General features: G+C 41.4%; 1 protein-coding gene across 5 annotated transcripts in view; it reads left to right on the top strand.

Moving 5' to 3' along the window:
• Nucleotides 1-18,431, top strand: part of Tbc1d1 (TBC1 domain family member 1) — a 221,363-nt gene that overhangs the window by 166,818 nt on the left and 36,114 nt on the right. For all 5 annotated transcript variants that reach the window (XM_047566308.1, XM_047566310.1, XM_047566313.1 and 2 more), the window contains 2 exons: nucleotides 12,066-12,251; nucleotides 17,012-17,173. In XM_047566308.1, the coding sequence (XP_047422264.1) occupies nucleotides 12,066-12,251; nucleotides 17,012-17,173 (348 nt within the window). The remainder of the gene's footprint in view (nucleotides 1-12,065; nucleotides 12,252-17,011; nucleotides 17,174-18,431) is intronic.

Here is an 18,431-nt window from a genome sequence, read left to right as displayed (position 1 = left end):
GATGATACCCTGCCCATCACATGATAAGGTGGATTTGTGCTGTGTCATTTAACATACAGCTACAGGACACGGTTTGTTCACAGAGCCCTCCCCTGGGATCAGATTGAAGCTGGATTTGACACTGGATAAAGAAGTGTGCAGGTGTATTCAGGGAGACAAGAAGTGCCAAGGAGGAAGGATGGGGAAATGCTGGGTATAGGATAGAGTCAAGTTCAAGGTTCTGCATTGGAAAGCTGTTACTGTTAAATCCCTATGGGGTTTTGTTGTTGTCATGGCATAAACCTCAATAATTTGGGGGTTCCAGTTTTATCACAAGAAAACGATCCTTGTTTACTCCAAGCTTAATAAAATTAGCGTATTTACGTACAAATTAAATACACTAAATCCGCCTATCTATATTACAAATGTCATATGGTAGGAACTATGTCTTAACTCTTGATTCTTTCACAAAACTTTAATTCTTTTTTGCCTGGATAGTATTTTGTCTGATTTTATATCAAAAGCCTATGATCATGTCCTGTCTGGAGTCTGCAGTGTTGTTGCTGTGTTCTCCCTCCATGTCACTCCATGATGATCTGGAAATTGGGACGCACAGGTCAGTTAAGCATCTTCCTGGGCTGATGTGCCAGGAAGGGTTGGGTTAGAAGAGCTGCCTTGACCTTCCTGTTGTGGGGTCAGTCAGTATGTCCTGCACTAACAGCCTGGGTGAAGAAGTCGGGTAGGAGGTAGATGAGATGGCAGAGTACTTTTAAGCCCTAACCTAGGACCTGGCTTAAAGAAGAGTGGATATAAAAGATGCACTTGTGCAGCACAGGTCAGTTGCTGTGTTAATGATTTACAGGCCAGGTGCTGTGATTCGAGATCACAGAGCTGGAGGAAGGACAGCTCTGTGCTGGAGTAGTTGCTACATGTACTCAGACAGGTCTCTCTTTGTGGCCCCCAGGTTTTCTCTCCCCCTGTAAGAACAAAGAATAAGAAAGACAATTTGAATTTTGTCTACCCATCAGGACTCAGTGCCAGGTCATCCTCTTCTTTTTGGTCATAACAAAAAGTGTTAAGTGTGCTTTTAAAACTTTTCCTTTTTCTTTGGCTGCTAACTTAACTTCATTGTGGGAAAGTGTGCCTTGCCTCACCTCCACGTGGATTTTTTCTTTTTTTCTTTTGGTACCAGGGATGCTTTACCACTGAGCCACATCCATAGCCGTTTTTATTTTTCATTTTGAGACAGGTTCTTCCTAGGTTACTTAGGGCCTTGCTAAGTTGCTGAGGCTGGATTTGAATTTGCTTGTGATCCTCCTGCCTCCACCTCCTGAGTCACTGGGATTACAGAAGTGTACCACTTTGGTGGAAACTGAACTCTTTAAAGGAACATTTAGAGGGGCCCTCTAAAACATTAAGTTGAACCTGCTTTGCTGAAATGGAATGGAATGGTAGCTTCGAACAACATTTGCTCTTGATATGGATTGAATGTTTTTGTCCCCCCTGCCCAGATCCATATGCTGAGTCCCTAAGCCCCAGTGACTTGGTGTTTGGAGGTGGACCTTTGGGAGGCAATTTGTTTCAGATGAGGTCATGTGTGTAAAACCCTCATCAAAGAAATTAGTGCCCTATAAGAAGAAGAGGCTCCAGAACGTCCTCTCTCCACCATGTGAGGATATAGTAGGAAGGAAGCCATTAGCAAGTCAGAAAGATGACCCTCAACAGAATGACACCCTGATCTTGAACTTCCTGCAGAACGTGAGAAATACATGTTTGTTAAGCCACCGCGTCTGGTGTTTTGTTATAGCAGCCCAACCTAATAGCTAGCTCTGTTCCCCTTCACTCGCCTGGTTGCCAGCATGAACTTTACACACGACTTCATGGGGTGAAATTTGAAAACTGTGTACATCGTACAGTCACTTTATTCTTTCCAGGTCTAGTTTTGGTCCTTCATACACCTTATGCTACAGGCAGGAGAAGTTTGAGGGTGAGGATGTTGGATTCGCCATGCCTCAGTAAAACTGGGAAGCAAAAAGGCCCCAGGTCCTACTACACCTTTCTTGGCAGAGTGAGGTGTTTGTAGTGTCCTGATTTGCAGAGGCCAGAGCTGGAAAGGAGGTGCCCACACAGTGGGGGTGCTTAGAACCATGCTATAAACAAGCTGCTTTTCTGCAATGGCTAAATAACACAGATTGGGAAATCATGATCTTAGCTTTTAGTAGTATATTTTTCTGTTTGTGTTGGGTGACTCATTGGTCTATGTCTCTGACTATTTATGTTCAGATCTGAAAGGAAATTTATTATTGCTATAATAGTGTGGGTGGTCGATTTGGGTCAGCAGGGAGGGGCCACTTTCTGAATGCATTTCTTAAGAAAATGGTCTTAATTTTAGTTCAAACAATTGTCTTTGATGAAGATAATGCTTTTTGACCACTGTTTGAAAAGCAGGATGCATTTTTAAACTTTAATAGTCATGTCACCCTTAACAGATGAAGTCATTTCTTAATTAATTTGAAATAATTTGTTTAAAGTATACCATGATCTCTAGTATCACATTGTCACATAATGTGATGCCAGTTAACTTTAAATAACCTAGAGTAACTGAGTAAAATAACTGAAAAAGTGCTGAATGCCAAAAGCCAGAAGTTTTCAAACACTGGTGTTCATTATTAGATTTCCCAGTTGTGCAAACCCAGCTGCTGGTCTACCCCAGAGTTTGTGATCCAGCAGGTCTGGCTGGGTGGGGTTGAGACCCTGCATTTCTAACAAGCTTCCAGGGGATCTGCTGCTGGTGAGGGGGCTGCACTCTGAGAACCACTTCTGTAGACTGACAGTGACCCACATGCCATTAGAGAGGCCAGTCAGGCAGATCTGATCTTCTGTGCCCACAGTGAGGTCCACACACAGCCGGTTTGATCAACAACCATAGTCATGTAACCACATAGCATTCATGACAAATGATAAATGTTGGATGGTCTGACATGTTTTTAAAAATTCACGTGGATGAGATCAGAGGGCCAAGTGTGGGTGTCAGGGTAAATCCTCATGTGGTTCCTATTCACTGACTCTCTGACACAGAACTTAATGGCAAGTCATTTTTTCATGTCTACACCCCAGTCACTTGGGCCTGGAGTGTGCTTCTTTCCCTTCTGCTCATTCTTCCCCACGATGCTCCAGGATGACCTGATCTGCTTCTCTGGGCCCCTCTTGCATTTATTATCTATGCTTAAAATGGCTGAGGGGTTTAGCCAGAGTTTGCACCAGTCAGTGCCGTGAGCACCTCAGTACCGAGCTGGACAGGGAGCAACAGGAGGAAGCATTTCAGAGGGTGTGACCTAAGAGCTGAGCTTTGGTAGAGGAGGAGGGGCGTCAGCCAACTAACGAGAGACCAAAAGGGCCTCCCAGCCCTTGTAGTAATAGCTGCCCCTGCCCACCTCTACCTCCATGTGACCATGGATCCTGGACACACCAAGGCTTTGACGAGGGGCCTCCTCTTGTTGGGGGAAGCGACTGGAACTACACTGTTATTCTTTCTCTCTTTGTAGAACAAGTGTTTCTCGCCTCTAGTGCTCTCCAGTGTGTCAGTGTTCCTTTTTATCCCTACTTGTCTGCATGTGGAGTAGTCTAAGCAAAGGAAAAATTTTACCAACAGATTTCTTTATTTGGGGAACAAAATAAATAACAATGTTAATAAGAATGCAACACTTCCTCTTGTCCAAGTACCATCTAAAGTGCTCTCAAGTGTTTTCCATTTAATCCCCACAAGAAAGCTGTGAGAGACAAATGCTGTTAACGTCAGTGATTTACGGATGGAAACTGAGGGATGGATGGAAACTGAGGGACAAAGTAAGCAGCTGCCCTGGTGTGCTAAAGTGATTTCTCCCTTTCCTCTTTGCATTCATTCCTGTCGCCCTGAGGCACTGGAATGAGCAAGCCTGGGATCTGAGTTCTAGTCCTGGCTCCACTAACCAGCTAGTTCTATGTCCCAAATTTTTGTCATGGAGGAATAAAAAGTCCCCAGTTTATATGCTGGTTGTGAAGTTGAAATCAGTGGGTACTTGTAAAGCACACTGCCTGGGACATAGTAAGTGCTCAGAAACTGTGACTTTAGACCTCCTTGAGCCTCAGTTTCCACATCCTGGAAGGGAAGAGGGTTGAACGAGGTCATCCCTTTCTGCTCTGAGTTCCAGTGCTTCTGGGAGTGCTGACCACAAACCTCATGGCCCTGAAGATGGGAGGAAAGTGAGCATGGGGTGAAGGGGCAGCCATCATGCAGTGGCTACTGGCTGGACCCTTCCTGACTTCTGAGCACACTCCTCGGGGACATGTCCTGCTGGCATGCACCAAGGGCTTAAGGGCTTCTGTGGGCTACAGTTTGAAACCAGTGTGATGTAAGTGGGAATAGAGCAAACTATTACAAAGGTCGGCATTTTATATTCTAAGATTGAATATTTGTTTCTCTTTAGTTTTTTTTTTTTTTTTTATCTTTAAATAAAAAGAGGAGAGCCCTAACTTTCAGCCTCATAAAGTATAGCAGCGCTTCCCTTGCAAATTCAAAAGCAAATGTCATTTATTTCAAAGGATGTAGTTTTGTCACATGCATTAAATTTTGTTGACAACTTTTTTTTGGTTCTTCCCAAGCTTCTCTACACCTCAGCTTTAAGAGCCATAGCCTCCCCACAGCTGGGGTCAGGCAAAGCTCTTGGTGCCTTCTGCCCCCACAGATGAGCCAGGACTAGGAGGGAGGAAGCCAGAGGCAGACCGGCATTCCTACCGTGCCTGTTGTCTGCTTCTTCAGGCCTGTGCCCTACACGATCTCCTGGCCCTCTTGCCTGGAGTCCACTGCTATGTGACCTTGATGGCTTCTCCTTAGAGCTGCTGTCATAACCCAGACCAGGCCGGTGTGAGCTTTTGGCTTCATCTCTGTCATCTTCACATAGCCATGGAACTCACTGTGGATGGCTAGTGTTGGAGAGGGTGAGGATGAAGATCTCGGCAAAGCTCCTGCTTCTGTTCTACAGATCTTGGCTGCCTTTTCGAATTTGTGTGCCTGCCTCCCCATCCCTTTCCTCCCTGTTCCTCCCATTGCTCCCCATCTTAGGCAGGGCCCAATTCTATTCTGGGTTCATAACTTTTTGCAAACTCTTATCCACACTGTTTTGTAACGGTCTTTTGTTTGGCTGATGCACGGGGCCCACGTACTCCCTGATGACCAGTTTCTTTCCAGTACTGAAGAATGTGTATATGAAACCAGTTTTATCTTTAAAAACTCCCTGGTCTTCTGGACTTTCCAATAACTTATTAATATAGAGACTGGCCAGGCATCCAAGGCCTCTCACCAAGGCTCACCAACCTTATCTTCTCATGTCACATGTGTAACATCTGACCCTTAGCCAAAGTGAGTCATTAGCAATAATGAGTTGATAGTTACCTTATTTGTACTGGTCTATTTACCTGAAATATCTCCAGTCATTTCCACCTGTCTGAATTTTACCTGTTCATCAAGTATGAACCCCTTTCCAAAAAACTGATGGTGTTCATGCTGCTGTTAAGCTTGGTGATTGACATCCTACTGGGGCTGGGCAGTTTCCCCCTGACACACATATTTGCCTATTTAATGCTTATTATAATTCTCTGTGACAAGCAGTATTATGTAAGTTTCACAGATAAGCGAAACTGAGGTGTGAAGTGATCGTATAACCTGTTTGGGGTTGACTAAATAGATTCCTGGTGGAACAGGATTTGATCCCAGTCATGGCCCCAGGGCCCATGCTGTAAACCTGAGAGATGGCAGGAATCCATCCTTCTTTCCTGAACCTCTAGAACACTTTCTTTGTATTTCCTTTTTCTCATAGTCATGCACTTCTCTCGGTTACCCTGTTAAAATATGAGGTGCTGTATCTTGTTCATACCTGGATTTCTAGCAACATTCTGTGTGTGTGGCAAGGACTTAAAATTACTTTTTTATTTATCCAAATTAATTTTTAAAGTACTACATTCTTCTATAGCTAGACTAATATGTAATATAATTGTAGAAAATAATGAGATTCTTGTTGGATTATTTTCCATAAAATGTACAAAGAAGTCCTGGCTGAATCTTGGGTAGATGAATCTGCTCACTGAAGGATATTCCTGTGCATTGGGCATGGGAATACAGAAGTCTCTGAGTTCCTGGCCTCTGCCTTTTGTGGTAGTAGAAGTAAAGTTGTTCATACTCTGTAAACAGTTTGACAGCAGAAGCCTACATGGTCATTTAGTTTGTTTTTTAAGGAAATGTTCTTTGGCTGTTGGTAACAACAGATGCTGCAGATGTTAATCCCTGTAGTTGTTACCCTCCTCCAGAGAGTTCATGTTTAGTTTGAATTTTCATTTCCAAAAGCTGCTTGTGTTATTAAAACAGTTTCAGAGTAACTGAAATTTTCAAAAATTACTTTTACTTTTGGCATGGGAGTTCAGGATTTTCAGGAGGACTGGGAGAGTATAAAATGCTCTGTGGTGGGCTAACACTCAGCAGAAAGCCAGAAAATTGGAGAATAAGGATCTGTGTCTTCAATTTCTTCCTGGAGCTTCTCTTCCAGGCCACTAACATGGGACTTAATGTCATGTCTATAAAGGGAGAACCGAGCTCAAAATTTAATGTTGTGTTTTGTGAAAGTACAAGAGAGGAGCCCTGCGTTCCACGCTTTAGAGAGCCAGATACTGGGCGAGGAGGAGGGTGTATGCATGACTTTCTCTCCTTTTCTGTCACAGTACTGATTCTGGTCACAGCAGCGATCCAGTGTTACACTCTTTCCTGCACATTTGTGAGCAGAGAGAAAGGAGAGAGTAGCAGCCAAGGTTGTTGGAAAGTAATTTGGCACTGAAACTATGCACCAGCATGGATTATATTTACAACTCTTTTGGGAATGTCACAGCGATGATTTAAATGGAGACAATTGTCTCTCAGTACTCCTGAATTATGACTGGTTTTAAATTCTTAGAACCCATTGGAGGCTATTGTCTGGAAGTCTACATAACTTAAGTATTCTACATCCTGTCATTATAGAAGATGTCAGAATAGTAAAATCTAATCCTGGACTGCTACATTGTCCTAGCCCTTTGGTTTTGTGGCTTTGTAGACTATATAAATATGTCTGTCAGTGCCTGTGGTCTCCACATTCAGGCAGTTGGAGGTGAATGTCGTTTTTCCACATTTTGCATTGAGGAACTGGAACCCAAAAAGGCACACATGTTTATAAAGAGGCACCAATAGCCTGGGAAGGGAAGAGAGGGGTGGAGCAGCCCCAGGGCAGCCTCTGCACTTCTGAGTTGTGCCCACCTGGGCCTCTGGGTAACTCTGGGAGAACACAAGTAGAAGAAAGAAGCCTGATCCCCAGGATTGCTCTGGAGACTATTAGATATGTAGAAGTAGCCCTTCTTAGATCACTTAGCACAGCACACATAAATACTGGTGTGACAGACTTAGGAATTATCCATGTTAAAAATAATGCCCATATTTATTGTGAGAAGAGGGTTCTTAGCCAACAGCCATCCAACATTTTCATTTTATTTCCCTACCTAAGCCTCTGTGTATGGGAGTTCACATGTCACAAGATTGAACCAAAAAAATTCATACATGCAAAAGAGAACTGATTGCAAAACTATAACCTTGTCCCAAATCTGGATCTTGTTGCATTGATGAGAAAACAACCCACTTGGACTGATTGAGCCAGACCAAATTTAGAACAAACAAATATTTTTTTATCCCCATTTATAAATTGCTAAACTAATTTGTAACTGGTCTATTCTTAACATGAACAAAATATATTTTAAAAATTTGTTCTTATTGAACTCTAAAATGAATAATTTTACCATGTTAAATACATTTGGGTGAAGAAGATATATTTTTCTCTCTTCCTAGGGTTTGGGAGAGAAAAATGAGTTTGTTTTCTTTTGGAATCAGGGATTTTCATGGGACGGGTTTTGTCCCTCCTTCCACCTATTTAGTGATATCTGGAGCCTTTTTTTTTTTTTCCTTCATAGGGTGGCTGGACACTACCATCATCTCATGGGTAGTACCCAAGGATGCTCCAAAACATTCTGCAGTGCACAAAACTATCCCTGTGACAAAGGATTATTCACCCCAAAATGTCACTAGTGCTGAGGTTGAAAAACCCTGCTGTAAACTGTTAGGTTTATTTTCTGACCTTTACAAAGGGTCAGCTTTTATTTGGTTCATTCATGGGTGAAATTAATATTGATAATAACTTCTTTGTGTTCTGTCCTTGACTGTGGTACCCTGACCAAGTGTGGGACAAATTCTTATCATGTGTTAGAGGCCTAAATTCAGGCAGCTCACAGCAGTAGCATTTGAATCATGCTGTCAGTGATAACAGGGTTGGAAGGAAGAGCTGATGTGATGGTAAGGCTGCGGGGTTGTTCAAGGGCCAGAGAAGTGCAGTGTGGACCTCCACTGTTCAGAGTGTGCTTCCAGAGCCAGCGGTAGCTGTATCACCCTGAAGCCTGATAGCATGCACTCCTGGGCTCCCCTCAGATGGACTGAATCAGAATCTACATTTTAGAAGGAGTCTCGTGTAATGCTTGTTGTGCATGTCAAAGTTAGAGAAGCAAGACTAAGTACTTTTTATTTTGCAGGAAAATATACCTTACTTCAAATCATGCCTCTGCTCTTACTTGCCATATGACCTTGACCCAGTTACAAAGCTCACTGTCTTAGTTATTTGGACTGCAAAATGGGGATAATAATGTCACCTATTTCAAGAGAGTCAGATAAGCTTATTTGTGTCAAGGACTCGTCACTCAACAAACTGTATCTAATGACTGACAATCAGAAGAAGGAGGCAAACGTAGAGAACATCAGGGAGGCAGTTTGTGCCTTCCGGATCACTGTCGTCACCACCGCATTCTAATTTCTGTGCGTACTGAAGTCAAAGCCTCTGTGGTCCTTGTCAACAGTGCTGTTGGCCAAGAGGTGGACCTGGGACCAACCAGTCTAAGCTACTAGGAATGTTGCAGTGTCCCTGCCTGAGTTGCAGCTGCTCTGTCCATAATGATTCAGAACTTCAAAGTAACAAGGTAGCAGTTAAGACACTCGGGAGGAGAAGTAAATAGGAAGGATGGAACTGGAGGAAGGAAGGCTGAAGAGAAGAGCCCTTGTTCATCAGTAGAGTTGAAAAGAGAAAAGGATTTCTTAGTCGGCTGCACCTGATGGTGCGTGGGGCTCGCCCTCTGTTGAGCGCACAGGCCCAGGTGCTCCTATTTTACTCACATGAAAGCACGTCCCGGCGCTGCTCTCTACTGCCCAACCACTTGCCCCATTAGGCAGGACTTCTCGCATGTGCCTCTTTTGAAACAGTCCTTTGCAAGCCGGTGGGAGTATAAATGCTTCCTGTATAAGATAAAGCAGAACTTTAATCATAAGGGAGTGTTTCGCAGAGATGGTTAGAGAGGAAAGAAAGAGAAAGCTCAAATGGAAGACTTCAAGCTGCAGAATATGAGTACTGACAGTTCCTTTTAAATAACAATTAATTTAAACGTATTTAGTAATGACTAATCCTAAGTATGTATGGGGGGTGATTTGTTTTTAAGTATTTTTCAGGAGAACACATTTCCAACTTTGATTTTAATCAAAAATAGATTTGCATTATTTTCCTTTAATTTTAAGTGTAAAACTATTTATTGTTACACACTTAGAAACTTCAGGAAATAATAACAGCATACACCTATTTACCTCTTCCTTTATTCGGCAGATATTTATGTAGTACCTGCTAGTACTCAGTGATGAGCAAACCATTGTTGACAAGAAAGGAATGTTTTGGCCTTCTTAGGGTCTACAGTTAAGAAGGCAAAATTTCAGTGTATTTCTTTTCAGTATTTTTATAGTTGAGTGGGTATGATTTCAGTGCATTTCTTTTCAGCATTTTTTTTCTGTGTGCTTAGTATATGAGACAATCAATAAGAGCTAATATTTATTGCATTCTTGCTGTGTGTTGGGCTGTGTTCGAGGTGTTTTGTATCTTATGTATTAAGTCAGTCTCTGATACTGCTCTGAAACATGGTCTGTCCTTCCCATGTGATAGGTCAGGAAGTTGAGGCATAGAGAGATTAAGTAACTTGCTGAATAGGACACAGGCAATAAATGGCATATCTTGATGAATCCTGGGTCAGCCTGGCTCCAGAGCCTGCCCTGTTGATCACTACACTGTGCTGCCTTTCACACTTGTTTATAGAATAGATGATATTTGTATTAACCAGATCTGCATTACTACAAGGAAATACCTCAGGCAGCTAACTTAATAAAGATAAATGGTTTATTTAGCTCAGAGTTTTCAAGTCTAACATGGGTTAGAGCCCCATTGGTTTGAGTGGTCACATCTTGGACCAGGAAGCAGAGTAAGAGGGGCAGAAACCAGAATCTTATATTCTTTTTGGAGGTTACACCCCCAGAGCTCTCCCTAGGTCCCACCTCTTAAAGGTTCATGAACCTTTAATACCACCTGGAGACCACGCCTTTACATGTGTCCCTAGGGAATTACACCCAAACCATTCCCAATACTATACAGATGATTGTAATTCCCACTTTTTAGTTGAACATTACAAATATCCTTTCTCTTAGAATATGTATAAACTTTCTGGTTATTTCTAAAGAAAGTAGAATTTTTATTTGATAGGAGTATAACGAAATGGTGTATGGAAATCTTTAATTTAGAGCTCCATATTTAACTGAAATCACAAAGTATTCTTAGTGTTTATGTATTTTTTAATCCAGTAATATTAAGAGGAGTTAAAATGGACAAGTTACTTTAAGAAATTAAACACTTGGTAATCTTGTTTGATCTTACAGGTTTCATGGCAGGAAAACAAGCCCAACTTTAGACGAGGGTAGCAGTCAATGCTAATGACTATGTTGGAAGTTACAGTCATGTGGAATGGTGTTGGAACTATCAGCTAGAAGAGTTTGTAGGTTGTGTTGTGGGTGGTTGAGGCTCAGGTTGCCTGTGGAGATTTTTCATGGTGTGTATTGAAATCAGGGTTTCATTGAATAGATTCAGTTCACACAGGAGGGTGCTAAGTTCCATGAGGTCCACTTACATAGGAACTGCTACTGTTCTTCATAGCTAGCGTCACAGTGAGAGGGTGGGACATTCTCTGTACATGTCTGTATGGTATTTGTGAGTTATGACACAGTGTGTGCCAGCAACATATTTTATATAGGTGAGAAAGGTACAGACTCATAAAATATAAAGAGATTTAAACTAATAGATAGACATTTAGAAACTTGTAACAGGGGGAAACATTTGAGTAGAAGGAATATCTAGCAAGAAGCAGTTGGGCTCTGAGCTAGGCAGATAATGGGCTGGAATTCCAGGTAAGTTACTTGGCCTCTCCAAGCCTTAGTTTTCTTATCAGACTAATATCTGCTTTTTGGCATTGTCATCAGGATTCAGTGAGTCTGTGTGAAAATGCCTGGCTCAATGCCCAATCGTTGGTAGATGATCCATTAATGGTCACCATTTTTGTTGAGTATTAAACGTGTTTTAATCTTCATTCAGAGTACCTAGCCACGTAACACAGTGCAAATGCATGTGGAAGCCAGGCTGCTTGGGTTCCAGTCTGGGCTTTGCTACTTTCTAACTTTGTGTAACTCACTCTGTGCCTTGGTTTACTTTTTTTAAAAAAATGAATGGTATTGCATATCTGTGTCTTTAGGGTGATGGTGTTAAATGATATACATACAGCCCATAGAGTGTGGTACACAGTAGCCACCATAAGAATATTTGCTATTATTATCAATAATGCAGTCATTACACAACTTCTTTAGAATATACCTTACAACTTAAATATTTTAAAATAGTTCCTCTGCTACTACAGCTTTTGCTTACTTGCCAACATGTCAGTGTTTCATGTTTGTGGCTCAGACTTAGTTTATTCCAATGCATATTAAAACATAAATTTTAAATTTGGTGATATCGTTAAGTTTTATGTAAATGAGAAGAATTTGCTGATTTGGCACTATGTTTGACTATACTTAAAATTTTGTCATTGCTGAAAGATTATCATTCTGTACTATCTTCTTTCCTCTCCAGATTATTCAGAGCTGGGAGAGCTTCCCCCACGGTCTCCTTTAGAACCTGTGTGTGAAGATGGGCCCTTTGGCCCTGTACCAGAGGAAAAGAAGAGGACATCGAGGGAGCTTCGTGAGCTGTGGAAAAAGGCTATTCTGCAACAGATACTGCTCCTCAGGATGGAGAAGGAAAACCAGAAGTTACAAGGTTGGTTTGCTGTTTTGAAATCGAACAGGGCTGATGGTCTTAATTCATTGTGATACTAAAGTGAATTACATCAGACACAAGTGTGCATTCTTAAAACAAAAAAAAGATAATCTATCATACATCTCAGTCAGATATGCTTACTTTTTCAAAGTAATGTCAACACTGTTTACCTTCTAGAGATTTAAAGCAGTCCCCCTGCCCAACTATATTCATTGTTCCTAGTTGGTCATTATTAGCACAGTGTCTAGAACTTCTGAGATACAAGCTGCAGTTTAAGCTCAGACTTCTGAATGGTCGTTTTTGTTTTGTTTTGTTCTGTCTCCCTGTTTTATCCTCAGCCATATTCTCTGCTTGGGTGTTAGGTACAGACTGATTCTGTGGAAGTCCTTAAAGTTCTTAACCTCACTCTGGGCCTTTTTACTGAGTTGCAAATAACTTGAAAAAACATGAGCTGCGCTGTGCCTGTGCTGATATCAACAGTATCAAAATAGGACAAAGACATGAACTTTAGTTAGAGTCTGTTCATTTTCTGTTTCCATATTGATTCTTGAACCAATGAATATCATTGTCAGAATAGCTTAAGAATATAATTGTACATGGCCTGTGGAAAGAGAACTGTCTAGATGTACATTAATGAAGATTTTAGGAAGTCTGAACATACTCTCTCAAAGGGAAATAGTAGCAGGGGTTCTGTTGTGTTACCATTGCCTGAAGGAGTCTTAGAATGAGAGTACATTCCATTGAGCATTAACCCGGATTGCAGATTTCTGTCTTTTAATCTTGACCTTGGTATTTGTATGGGTCTGAAAGTCATTTTGATACCAAGTCTATTATAAAACTACCCAAGAATACATTGTATCCCTTGAGTTCCAGTTGTATAGGAACCTCTGCTCCTCTTTAGATTCATGAAATATAGCAAGATGAAGAGTCAAGGTAGGTATATCATTTAGACCAAAAAGAAGAAGTGAAATATAAAATAATAAGACCTTTTGATATGAAACTAGTTTAGTGGTTGGAATAGCTACTTTCAGATGATAACAGCTCTTTAGAGTGCAGTATTGAAGCTGAGAGTGATGGGTCATCCCACGGGGATGCTGTGGAAGGCATCGGCACAGGGAGGGCAGTTTAGAGTAGGTGAGTACTGAATTTTTTTTCAGCTTTATTTTTCTACCATTTTCTTACGAGTTTTTGAAGGTAATTCTATAAGCAGGTGTCTTAAAAATATTTGATTGGTGTCTTACTTGGCTTTTTAGCTGCTGTGACTGAAAGACGCAACCAGAACAACTATAGAGGAGGAAAAGTTTATTTAAGGGCTCATGGTTTTAGAGGTGTCAGTCCATATACAGCCACTTCCATCATGGTGGAAGAGTATGGCAGAGGGAGGCAGCTCACATGATGATCAGAAATCAGAGAGAGAGAGAGAGAGAGAGAGAGACAGAGAGAGGCCTCCTCCGCTTGCCAGATACAAATATACACCCCAAAGCCACACCACCAGTGAACCTCCTCCTCTAGCCACAACCCACCTGCCTCCACTTAGAACTCAGTTAACCCCATCAGGGATTGATCCACTGCTTAGGTTAAGTCTGTAACCCAGTCATTTCTCCTCCAAACCTTGCATTTTCTCACATGTGAGCTTTTGGGGAACACCACATCTAAACCTTAACAGTGGGCATGGCATTACTAAGAATATCATCAGCTAAGTGAAAGCTTTGGAGCACAGCATTTTTGATCATGTGTATTGGGCTTTTTATTGAGAAGCAAAGAGGCAGTTATGTTCCTCACGTGGGTCAGGATGCTTAATGGTCTGTTGACCAGTTGTCTTGCAAATGACAGCCACGTAAAATCAGGGTGAAACTACAGAGGGGGAATGATGCTGGCTGACTTCTTGGGAATGTTAAGAGAAATTGCTACTGTAATTAATGAGGTGAGATCAGTGTACCACCAAAAGAGTGTGTGCCGCTGGGCCAGTGATGACTGGACAGACCAGGAAGAGCAGGTAGGTGGTTCCTGGACATCTTGCCAGGTGTTGCATAAGGTCACTGGCCCTTGCCAGCATCTTTCTACTGCTTCCTTGTTTCATCCAGCTTTTTGGCAGTGTTCAGTTCTTGTGGCCTTTTATTTTTATTATTTGAATTTGTTTCTCTTCCTAGCTCTGTATTGTTTGACATATATTTGTCTTTGTGGTTAAATCATGATCAACTTGCTGAATATAGATCAACTTGCTCCATTATTCTCTGCAGTTCCTGTATTTCTGAGAAAAATAATCAGCAATAACAGACTGATTGTTGGAAAATATTTAGGGAGTTTTGTATGGGGTCATTTGGGGGTGGGGATAGAACTATTCCATTAAATAAAGGAGCAAGATTTAACAAAAACCAGTTATTGGAGAGACAGTCATTCTGTGATATTTTTTTTCATTTGCTTCTTAAAAGAAGGTTAAGTTGCATCTCTTGAAATTGGTCAAGGGTTCAAGCTGACTTGGATGCTCTTTGGGAAAGAAATTAAAAGGATATGCATAAGGAGTTCCTCCTCTGGTTAGGCCTGTTTCCTGACTTTTGACTACAGAGATCAAATATCTATTGCTTCTGGAAGCATTGCACCCTGGAAAGGACCAAACCACATCACTAGAATCTACCTCACTTCCTTGTAGGCTCTTGGCAGCTGAGGTTGTGATTTCCCCAAAGTTACATAGCTAATTTGTGGTGCTGTTGGGACTAAAATGCATCACCTTTCTCAAGCCAGCTATTTTCCTTTGAACCTCTCTGCAAGGTTTTTGGTTTTTGTGCAGGGCTGGGGATGGAACCTAGGGTTTCCCACATGCTAAGGCAAGTGCTTTCCTACTGAGCTACATCCTGGGCCCTTTTAATTTTTTATTTTGTGACAGGGCCTTACTAAGTTGCCCAGGCTGGCCTTGAACTTGTGATCCTCTGCATTCATCCACCAGAGTAGCCTGGATTACAGACATGAACCATTACACCTGACATCTCCCCCACCCACCATTTTTAAATGCATATGTGAACATTTTAATGCAGGGCAGCAAGATGTAGGTCAATGTAACCATGGTTTGGGGTCAGCATGTTATTGCTTGTCAGTTTAATTCATATAACTCTGAATTTTATGTTTAACTAAGATTAAATGCTGACAATTATTGCATCTCCACATAATGTGATATTAAATTTTCAATTGCAGTTAAAGGTATTTTGATTTACAAAAGCTTTTTCCTAGTTAAATAATGCATATTTGTTGTAAAAAATAAATTAAATCCTTAGTGTAGTTCTCCGAAAATCTCTACAAGAATGGAGATTATTTAATTACTGAACCACTTAGCTTTCTAAGTTTTCAAGAGATGGTGTAGTTTACTAGAGAGTTTTGTTTGTGAAAGCGGTGGGTAACAGGGCAGGATTGAGGATGGGGCAGGGACAGTCCACCCAGTGTGATGGGCCTTCATCAGACCTGACCATTAGTCACCAAGTCCAAGTTGGCTTATATATCCATGTTATGTGGTAAAAGATGTTTAGACAACTCATGCAGAATTACATTTGGTTTCATTTAGTCCTGTCTTCCCAGGTTTTTGTCAGAGTTCTCAAACACAGGATGGTGCTCCAAAGCATAGCAAAATACACAGAATTAGCCTTTGCAGCTGAGTCTTCTGGCCAGCTCTCTCTGGCTGTGTGAGGTTCTGTGGACTTCAGAGCAAGTTCCTTGCTTGGTGTGCTGTGCTGTGTTGGGGTAATCAGAAGTGTTTGTGGCAGAATTCACTGCCAGAGAACCTGGGCTGGTGCTGAGACCCCCAGTATAAACCAGTCTTTTCAGCTCAGCAAGTCCTGAACCCAATTTTGCTGCAAAGGTTAGCTCACCTCTAGTGAATTTATTGTGTTTTCTCATACCAAAAACAACCTAAGGTTGACATTTTTTAAAAATGTGAATTTCAGACATGTAGGGAATTATTTATCAGGACCTAGAAAAAAATATTTTTTAAAGCAAAAGGACAGAGTAAAGATGGTAAATGAATAGCTGTTCAAGTGAGAGGAAGGGCAGAACTGGCCTAGAAGCACTCAGCTCCTGGAGTGAACAACTCCACACAACTTGCTTAATTTCACTGACCTTCAGTTTCCAGTCCCTGAAATGAGAGAGTGAAATGGGAAATCAATTTAATCATCAGAAGTTTTCCTTTATTGACACCCCCCCACCCCATTTGGTAATTTAGGTCTAATTCTTCTTACTACAGCTTTAGACTGAGTGGGTTTGGTGGAGCACAACAGCTCTCTTCATATATATTAAGTGTCGGATTATAGGAATGGAATTCTGTTTAGCTTCAGGAAGCGGAAACAAGACAACTGTAGATAAAGGAGTCTCGGCTCTAAACATGGCGGAACTACCTTAGAGAGCCTTTCCCCATTTGGATGAAAACAAAGGTTGCATTCTAACCATGCCACACACTGGGAATTTCAGCACATAGCTCTTGCCTTTTGATGTGTCTATGATTTGATGGGGTAGCTGTGAAGATGAAAAGAATTGAACAGAAGTGGAATTTATCTTATAGTAGGACCAACAGGACACGCTGGAGTAAAAGGGTAAGAGAAATCAGGGGCGCCTCCCGCGTTTTAGTGTTTCCAGGACGAGGAAGGGGGTTGACTCCACCTTGACCTGCGCAGTAGCTGTTTCTGCTCCACCTCTTGGTAGCCAAAAGTGGCAGCCATGTGGGTAAGGTGGCTGTAGCTGTGGTGTCCACTAACCCACTCTCACCTGGTCACTTCTAGCCTCTGAGAATGACTTGCTGAACAAGCGCCTGAAGCTCGATTATGAAGAAATCACTCCTTGTCTTAAAGAAGTAACTATGGTATGGGAAAAGATGCTTAGCACTCCAGGAAGATCAAAAATCAAGTTTGATATGGAAAAAATGCACTCAGCAGTTGGGCAAGGTAAGCTTATCTGGAATCAGCCAGCCAGCCTCACCCTCGTGATGACTGGGAGAAGTGTGGAATAAAGTCATGTTCAAGTTCAATGCTAATGACCGTCTCTTTCCTTTTCATCATGTCATTACCTACTCTATTTTTTGAGATCTTAATTGATGTTAGTTTCATTATCTTTCATGATAACTTCTTAAATTAACTATGCCTAGAAAGCATGAGGACAACAGAGAAAAATCCAAGGGTTTAGTTGCCTATAAACTGCATAATGAGCCGATGATATCCTCTGAATTAAATGGTCAACCAAGAACTAATTGCGTGGTACTCCCCAAGTACTCTAGGGAGACAACAGTGTGTAGGGCAACAGACCTCACCACTTTAGGTGGTCTGGAGTTGGATCCCAGCCCTGCCACTGTGCAGTGTGACATTAGGCAAAGCCTTAACCTCTCTGAGCCCCCATTTCAACACACATGAAATGCATAGTGTGTGTCTGCTATTCCATAAGGCTCTGAAGAGTGGGCTGTACTGGCTGGTGTCTGTTTAGTCTGTCAGTCTGAACTTTTACTGATTCCTGAAGAGGTAAGTACAGAACTTGAGGCTAAGCATTTGAAAATGTTTCCAGCAATTTAACACAGTTACCCTCATAAAAAATGTGGACTTACATTTTGTCATTTTGTTTCTCTTATTTTTTCTTCTACAATTCATTTTTACTATGTATTATACAAACATCAGTCTGTAGTGGATTAGAAAAAATTTTAAACTGGAAAACTGATCTTTCACAAAGATAGTTTGAGAAGTATCATTTTATAGCTTAATTTCAATAAACGCTTGTATTCAAGTGAAATTTCCTTTACAAAGGCATCTACTGCAGGAGTGGAAGCCTCCTGAGTACTGTCTACATCTGATGTTATTGAGTTCAAATGGACCTGGTCCTGAGTCGCCAGCTGTTGGGAATAAGGGTTGCACAGAGGGATTTATACCTGTGTTTCTATGTACTCTATGTATGTGTTTATACCTATTTTTTCCCTGACTTTGTCTTTCATGCAGAAGAAGCACATTACATATATTTTTCATCTCTAAGAGAGTTAGTAGAACAAAGCAGTTTTTCTGCCATTGTCTTTTAGGCATTTAAAAACCTTTCACTGAGTTTTGACAGCATCCATATTAGTGATACTATGGATGGGTAGTTATTGCTGGTTGCAACTTTCCCCTTACCATGAATAAGGACCCTTAGGTTTAGAACAACTGATAACGATAGCCTACGGTCCAC

The sequence above is a fragment of the Sciurus carolinensis genome, chromosome 10, assembly GCF_902686445.1.
Source record: "Sciurus carolinensis chromosome 10, mSciCar1.2, whole genome shotgun sequence".
In the NCBI taxonomy this organism is placed as follows: domain Eukaryota; kingdom Metazoa; phylum Chordata; class Mammalia; order Rodentia; family Sciuridae; genus Sciurus; species Sciurus carolinensis.
The sequence above is the reverse complement of the archived record's forward strand: the minus strand, read 5'-3'. Positions and strand labels throughout refer to the sequence as shown.